The 8,455-nt window shown below is 37.2% G+C and overlaps 1 protein-coding gene across 1 annotated transcript; it reads left to right on the forward strand.

Moving 5' to 3' along the window:
• The first annotated feature begins 1,049 nt into the window (after nucleotides 1-1,049).
• On the forward strand, nucleotides 1,050-8,138 carry psmc6 (proteasome 26S subunit, ATPase 6). Its single transcript, XM_072688216.1, has 14 exons — nucleotides 1,050-1,202; nucleotides 1,858-1,937; nucleotides 2,445-2,484; nucleotides 2,572-2,624; nucleotides 3,566-3,633; nucleotides 4,419-4,533; nucleotides 4,612-4,699; nucleotides 5,356-5,417; nucleotides 5,513-5,636; nucleotides 5,877-5,938; nucleotides 6,345-6,465; nucleotides 7,089-7,169; nucleotides 7,254-7,325; nucleotides 7,952-8,138. Exons 1-14 carry the CDS (start codon nucleotides 1,118-1,120, stop codon nucleotides 8,068-8,070), a joined length of 1,170 nt encoding a protein of 389 aa, XP_072544317.1. The 5' UTR covers nucleotides 1,050-1,117; the 3' UTR covers nucleotides 8,071-8,138.
• Nucleotides 8,139-8,455: the final 317 nt, after the last annotated feature.

The raw sequence follows: 8,455 nt of genomic DNA on the forward strand, positions 1-8,455 counted from the left end.
CTTCTGATGATATCTATAAGAGTGGGTTTTTTCTATATACTATATATTCTATATATTTCTATAAAATATATATACTTTACCCCCCAAAATTTTTTTTACTTGTAATAATAGCAGAACATTTTGGTACTATAGAAAACCATTTTAAATGGTTATTTAAAGAACCTAAAGAACCATTTAAGAACATTCGTTTCACCATGATAGAGAAGAGCCATTTAACCATACTACATAGATAGATGGATAGATGGATGGATGAGTGAGTGGGTGGGTGGGTGAGTGAGTGGATGGATAAATAGATAGACAGCAGACAGACAGACAGATAGAGAGATAGATAGATAGATAGATAGATAGATAGATAGATAGATAGATAGATACTTTATTGATCCCCATAGAAATTTAGCAGCCAAAAGCAATTACACAATACAGCACAGTAATACAACTCAATAATTAAGAATAATAAAGATAAATAATAAAAATAAGTAAATAAAAAAAATTATATAATTAATATAAATATTAAGAATTAAGAATTAAAAACGTGCAAGAGGAAATAAATGACAATAGTGAATACAGAGCAGATAAATGACAGTACTGAATGAATAAACATGTTCATATATTTTATTTAAGTAAAGTGTCAATAGTGTCCAGAAGTACATATGTACAGGCTGTATAGTAAAGTGTAAATAGTGATAAATAAACCTATGATTTGTCATAGGAAACATTAAAGCCTTCAGATGATTTAATAAATTGCCTTGGTTTAATAAATTGCCTACACATAAAACCACTGACATTTAAAACATCCGACTTCAGTGGATTTCTCTATCATGGGAAGGCGCAGTGCATGCTGGGTATAATAGAGAAAGACCACTAATGAACCAAATCATTATACAAAAGAGTGAATTCTGTCAAACTGGAGGACACAGTGCTGCACAACGGCATATTACATAACACCACAATGAACACAGTACATGCCAATTTCTCTCGAAATGCACCTCATATATGCGAGTCGGTTCTCAGCGTTAACGTGAAGGAGCCGACTCAATGAACCGATTCGGTCGTGAACGAAACTTCACTAATAGAGCAGCGGCGGCAGCGGCGGCGGTTGTAGTAAAGCAGGGAGATCATGGCTGACAGCAGGGAGAAAGGACTACAGGACTACAGAAAGAAATTACTTGAGCATAAAGAGATCGATGGACGTTTGAAGGAGTGTAAGTAATAAATCGGATGTATTTGTTTCGTAGCTTAATCTTTAAATCTGTCGTTTGGACCTCGTATCGTTTGAATTGGCAGCCACGCTCAAGTCGCTTTGTCATGCAGGAGTATGTAGCGCTAGCGTTAGCCTTAGCTTTAGCCTATCAGAACACCCGTATTCTGGCCAGTCCCGTACTCGTCGTGTTCGGGATTGGCTAGTGAGAACATACGTCCTGCGTTAGGATTGGTTGGTAGGTCAACATCACAAGCCGCTCACCAATCCCAGGACGCGAGGGGTGGGACCTGTCGGAATACGGGTGGGGAAAAAAAAAACCCTGATTGCTAGTTTACAACGTTTAACTAACAAACAGTCCCTAAAGTATCTTCTCAGCAGCTCAAGTTTATGATAAAATTCTCGAAATATTCAAAATATGAATATGAATATTACTAGGTAGATTAATTTAGCTAGGTTTGTCAAGCTAGCTACATCCTCAGGTTCGTAGGTTCACTTGGTCTAGCAGGCTAAGTTAGCGCTAGGTTGCAAGCTAATAGCTAAGCTAGCTACCGGCTACACTGGCAGTGTAGTGACTCTCTGTAGGATATATATTTTTTCCCCCTCAGTGTAAATGTCTAATTATTGAAACAATTTGTATCGTAAACATTGTTTTACAGTGAGGGAGCAGCTGAAAGAGCTCACCAAGCAGTATGAGAAGTCTGAGAATGACCTGAAGGCTCTGCAGAGTGTTGGTCAGGTAGGAGGACGGATGAGCTAACGTTATTTACATGAACGTGATCATTTACAGTATTTTCACAATGCTGATTATTTATCGGATTTAAACCACCTAAGGTATGCACTATATATTTTCAACATATTTCTTTACTGTATATATTATTTTTATTTAACTAGGAATCTTATTTACAGCACTTGGAGGACTTTTGTTGATTAGCTATATGACCTTTACAGTGTGTACAGGAATTTACAATCACATTATTTACATGAATTTATATTGTTTTTTTCTAATGTACATTATGTTTAGCTACGATTTCTGAGTATAGGTAGCATTTACAGAACTCATATTTACAGTATTCAAAGTGTTTTCATCAACACTACAATACTTGTAGTATTTAACCCATTAGAGGGAGTGAATTGTTAATAAATAGTGGCTACGTTTCAGATAAAGGATGTATCCTCTAAAATGTGCTGACTGCATAACATATACTGAGAATATTTAATGGCCTGTGTGTTTTGTTCATTGTAGATTGTTGGTGAGGTGCTAAAACAGCTAACTGAGGAAAAGTGTAAGTGTTTTAGCTTCTTCAGGATATTGACTAGTTCTGTAGATTGTTATTTTCAAACTGCTCATTAGATTTTATTTGTCTTTGCAGTTATTGTGAAGGCTACCAATGGCCCTCGCTATGTGGTTGGCTGCCGTAGACAGGTAAGCGTCATTTTTTTCGCTTCGAGTCGTCATCTCAATGCGCACATGTTGACGTTTACTGGTAAAATCTTAGTACAGATTCTACCTGGCATAAATGTTATATCAGCTGTGAGATTAAAATTTCTTAGTTGCCAGAGAACATCGCTGGTGCTATATGGATTAGGTACATGTCCTGAGACCTTTGTGCGAAAAGGTATAGCTTTGACCTCTTATACTCCAGAGTAATTTTCTGTAATCTCCAACTCAGTTTGCATCTTCAGGAGTTTATACAGTAGATGTATGGCATTACTGCCAAATATGAATTGCTTTGTTATAAAATGCTTCAGTGTAGCACAAAAAATGGTTTATGATTTATATTGTGGTCATATTGCTGCTATCGTTTTTAATTTCTCTACTTTTCTTATTTATGTCTACCCTTTTTATTATTTTATGTATTCAATATTGCTCTTTGGGTGTTACTGGAACCTTTAGATCACCCCATGTTTTCGTTCCACCCCATGTACCACATGTGATGCGAATGACAAAGTCTCCTGTACTTCTGTAGTATAACTGTGTGTAATTTAGATCGTAAGGTCATAAAATAACAAATAAGAATTCCTAAAAGCTTTTTTCCTTTGGATGTTTCGTATAAAAAAAGAGATTAATTTTTGGAAAGAAATAGGGGGAAAAAACATCAGGGATTCTGTGAAGTTTAAGAGGTTAAACTATGTCTGACGGAGTTGTAAAACAAAGTAAACAAAACGAACAAAAGTGGAAACAAATCTGTACATGAAGCGTATATAAATAATATTTTGTTGTGCACATTTTAGACACAATTTCTATTTATTTACTGGTTGTAACTCATGAAATAAAAATGAAAGCTTATGTGCCATTATTTTTGTACATATTTTATTTGTTCCAAAAAAATGAATGAATTCATTCCCCTCTTTTTTTCTTTGCAGCTGGACAAAACTAAGCTGAAGCCTGGAACCAGAGTGGCTCTGGACATGACCACACTCACCATCATGAGGTGAGCAGGTCACATGGCTTAAACACTCCTTTAAAGCGCTCCTTTAAAGTGATTTGGCAACACAAAAATCTAAACACCAGTGTAGTAGTAGTAAATCTAGTAGCAGTAAAGCAGAGCAATACAAACTGTAAAATCTGATGAATTAAAAACCAGATGAAACAGATAAGTCAGCATGTTCCTCACGACTAATCTGAAGGATCTTGAGGGAGCATACCTCATAATCGGATCACTGAGGTATAGTGAAGCAGCCATGAAAATGTGTAAAAATCAGTAAAAGAATCTAAGAATCAATTTTAAGTGATCTTTATCTTTGCAGCTATTTGAGGAGAGGTCACCTCTGTTATTTGCCCTAAATACAGTGGCATGCAAATGTTTGGGCATTCTACAGATAGCAAAGTGTTTTCAGGTAGCTGTTTTTCCTCAGTTTGTAATGTAATTAAGAAATAGAAGTTGACAGGAACAGTGGAGGTCAAGTAGAGGTCTAGAAAACGTTCAGAGAGAACTGCTTGTCGGATCACTAGAAAGTCAAATCAAAACCGTCCAATTTCACTGTACAATACCTTCTTGGATGACTCATCAGAAGAACACCATTTCTGTATCCTTACCAAAATTTTCCAAAGAGCGTCAAAAACAAACCTGATGCCTTTTGGAAGTTCTGTAGCCTGATAACATTTTTGGCCACAGTGAGCACAGATATGTTTGGAGTCTCCAGCCAATGTTGACCAATGGATGGATTGATATTTAGGAGGCGCTCCATTGACTTATTTTGTTCCACTCGTTTCCAGATATTTGCCACGTGAGGTCGACCCACTGGTGTACAACATGTCCCATGAAGATCCAGGCAGCGTGTCATATTCAGAGATTGGTGGGCTGTCTGAGCAGATCCGTGAGCTCAGAGAGGTGGGTTTGTTTGCCGTGTGTAAAGCTGAGTTGCTGTGAAGATCTGAAGGAGTGAGTGACTTTGTGTTTGTCTTTCAGGTGATCGAACTACCGCTGACCAACCCTGAACTCTTCCAGCGTGTGGGCATCATCCCCCCTAAAGGCTGTCTGCTCTATGGGCCTCCAGGTGCCTTTCTTATGCTAATCAAATATAATTGTTTCATATTAATAGTGCAGATAATATCAGCAGAATTCTTGTATTTTGACCTCAATGACACTCCAATCTAACAATTTCTAACCAGTCATCTGAGTTGACAGTTTTTTGTATAGCCTGTTGGACAAATTCCAAAACGGTGGTTTAGTAGGTTTTTTTTTGTTTTGTTTTTTTTTTATTTTGGAGCAAATGGGCCAAATTCATGAAGATATCTAGATTCTGTTAATGTTTAATACATCTAAAACTATTTGGAGCTTAGGGTTCATAGTTGTAATATTAAGGTGGAACACAAACTTCCAGTAGAAAATTGGTGACTAATTAGGCTTCTCCAGCCTGTGCCAGTCATACTGTGGATGCTCTGTTTGTCTGTGATCAAATCAGTCCAATAAAATACAAATAAAATACAATAGTGATGTTACTTTATTACAAAATGTTATTTCGATTATTTTAAACATCAAATCTTTGAAATCTGTATTAATATTACAGATTTTGTCTTGTTGATAAAATGAGATTTAAGTGTACTTATTTTTTTATTGGCTTACTGATAATAAACATAAAACAACACAGCATAATGATAAACCATTTTAGGTGACTGAATTGGTGTATAATGAGTCTCTGTTATTGAACAGGCACTGGAAAGACCCTTTTAGCCCGAGCTGTGGCCAGTCAACTGGACTGCAATTTCCTAAAGGTAGCTGAGCATGATTTCCTCACGTTTCCTGTTGGGTTCTTTTAGGAAACTATTCTGTTCAGCTGGAAGATCAATGAGTGATTATGTTTCTGCAGGTGGTGTCCAGCTCTATTGTTGATAAGTACATTGGTGAGAGTGCCAGGCTGATCAGAGAAATGTTCAACTACGCTCGGGACCACCAGCCTTGCATTATTTTTATGGATGAGATTGACGCCATTGGTAATGTAACATTTCATCTACTAATCATTCCCCAATGTATATATGTATAGATATTTTGCCTTAAAATGCCATTATAAAATTATCATGAATAGAAAGCTCCTTATGTTTCAGTGTTACTAAAGCTGTAAATCAGTATCACAGTGTGATTCCAATACAGGCACAGCAGTATTGAAGGTATATCACCCAGCTCTACCAGAGTCTGAGAAATTGACATTTTAGCTTATTTTTTGTTTTGTTAAGGTGGTCGCCGCTTTTCTGAGGGAACTTCGGCAGATAGAGAGATCCAGAGGACACTTATGGAGGTATGCTGTATTCAGTTGTCTTTATGTCTTAATTCATGTCTTAAACAAGGTTCCTTCAGATTAGTGTAATTACAGCTCTGAGGGCCAACCCCATAAACAGTTGTAGGGTCATAATTAATTTTTACGCCGCCCTCTCTTTCACCCTGAAGAATTAAACAGACTGTTTGTTATACTGTTATAGTTTCTGTTTACATAAATGTGCTATGCTCTGATTGACTGCCAAAATCAGAAAAGTAATTTTTCCATTATATGAAACCGATATGGCATTCCAGTATTCTCCACGCACACTGGATTACATTTGTCTGTCTTTCCCCTCTGAAAATGCTCATATAAAGGTGCACCTGTATGGGCATGCATGCTTGTCACCCATTTTATTTGCAAATGAGTTGTTTTCTGTTTTATTAAGCTGCTGAACCAGATGGATGGCTTTGACACCCTGCATAGAGTGAAAATGATCATGGCCACCAATCGCCCTGACACACTTGACCCAGCCCTGCTGAGGCCCGGCAGACTGGACAGGAAGATCCGTAAGTCTCTTTAATCCTAACTTTTCTTCTCCTTCTTCTAAGACAGAACTACAGATATACGCCGCCTCTACAGATATACCTTTCCATACTGTTTCACCTCCCAGCTCACATTAGCCAGCTGATCAGTCACGAATTTCATCTCTGTAAACACATCCAAAACACTTAAGACACTTTAAAATTAGTTAAAAAAAAAAAAAGTTTGTTTATTAAACATGTATTGATGGACCTTATGCAGACAGTTAAGCAAAATCTGGAGCTACATTATCAAAGTGTCTGTCCACCAGCCCGTACTGTCCGCCAGCCGAGTCCTGGCACCAAAGTGGTGGAACGAGCTTCCCCTGGGTGTCCGAACGGCCGAGTCGCTCGCTGTCTTCAAACGCAAACTGAAGACCCACCTCTTCAGAGAGTACTTGGACGAATAGTTCTATGGTCGCCTTATTGTATTGTGTTTAGCAATGTCTAAGCTTAGAGGTATCTTTGAATTATTAGTCTATTCTAACTAGCTAAGGCTTTTCTTGGGTAAATAGCTAAGCACTTTGTAAGTCGTTCTGGATAAGAGCGTCTGCTAAATGCCGTAAATGTAAATGTTTAAATGTTGTTGTTTTTTTGTCTCCATTTGACAGACATCGAGCTGCCCAATGAACAGGCTCGTTTAGACATCCTAAAGATCCACTCTGGACCCATCACTAAGCATGGAGACATAGGTGAGTCTTAGCTAAAAGAGGCTTCTCTTTTAGCTCTGCCTCAACCCACCCCCTACTAACTGATCTCATCTGCTGTTGCCTCAGATTATGAAGCCATCGTCAAGCTCTCAGACGGTTTCAACGGAGCTGACTTGCGAAACGTCTGCACTGAGGCTGGTATGGAACTGTCAAACACACCACACTAAAACATCAACACAAGCTGTGAAGTTTTAAAGATATTGTGTTATTCAATTTGCCACAAGCCAACATAATGGGGGAATTCCAAAATTTCTGCAGCACTCAGATTTCTTTACAAAGTTGAGGATAGCCATATATATATATATATATATATATATATATATATATATATATATATATATATATATATATATATATATATATATATATATATAAAAAACTTTTTCCCCCTCCCCCCTCTGTCTGTCCAAAACCACCAGTGAAGCTAAATTTCATATGTTGTTAAAATAGCACCAGAAAAGTGTTACATAAACTTTCACAAATGTACACCATATTACATTTATTTCATTAAAAGCCATTTTAACTTTTCGCTGGTATATTTTTACCATCTGGTTTGTCCATATGGTCTTGATTTTGTGTGTGGTGAAGAATGTGTGCAAATGAGGGAAAGGTACTATTTTTCTCTTAAGATCATGGTAAATCTGCTGGTGTATGTTTAGAAGCCAACCTATAATCTGAATTTTGAATTTCTGCAATTGTCTGTAAACAATGTAATGTAATTGGGTTCAGAGTTTGATGTGTGTGTGTGTTCTGTTTGTCTACAGGTATGTTTGCCATTCGTGCTGACCATGACTACGTAACTCAGGAGGATTTTATGAAGGCTGTGCGGAAAGTGGCAGATTCGAAGAAGCTGGAATCCAAACTGGACTATAAGCCTGTATAAAATACTGATGTGAGATTACATCAGGTGGATGTTATGGAGACCATACAGTACTTTTTGTCACTCTTAGTTGCAGATTTTTTTTTTTTTTTTTTTTTTTTTTTTTTTTTTTTTTTTTTTGGGCGAACTGTTGACCAGCAGCTTCTCTGATTATTACTGTCTTGATTAGCGTTACCATCTGGCAAGCTCAGCTGAAGGGAAGCGCGTGTAGTCCAATACATCAACTGTTGTCAGAGTACATAGGCCTACAAAATGATACTACTACTTAGAACAATTTATATCACTATTATAAATAAGCATTGTACCTTCCTGCCTTGTTATACATCATTAAAGTTTCATACTGAGTAAGTGTTCAATGCAGTAGCGTTTAATTACTGGTGATCCATCC

The sequence above is a fragment of the Salminus brasiliensis genome, chromosome 1 (genome assembly GCF_030463535.1).
Source record: "Salminus brasiliensis chromosome 1, fSalBra1.hap2, whole genome shotgun sequence".
In the NCBI taxonomy this organism is placed as follows: domain Eukaryota; kingdom Metazoa; phylum Chordata; class Actinopteri; order Characiformes; family Bryconidae; genus Salminus; species Salminus brasiliensis.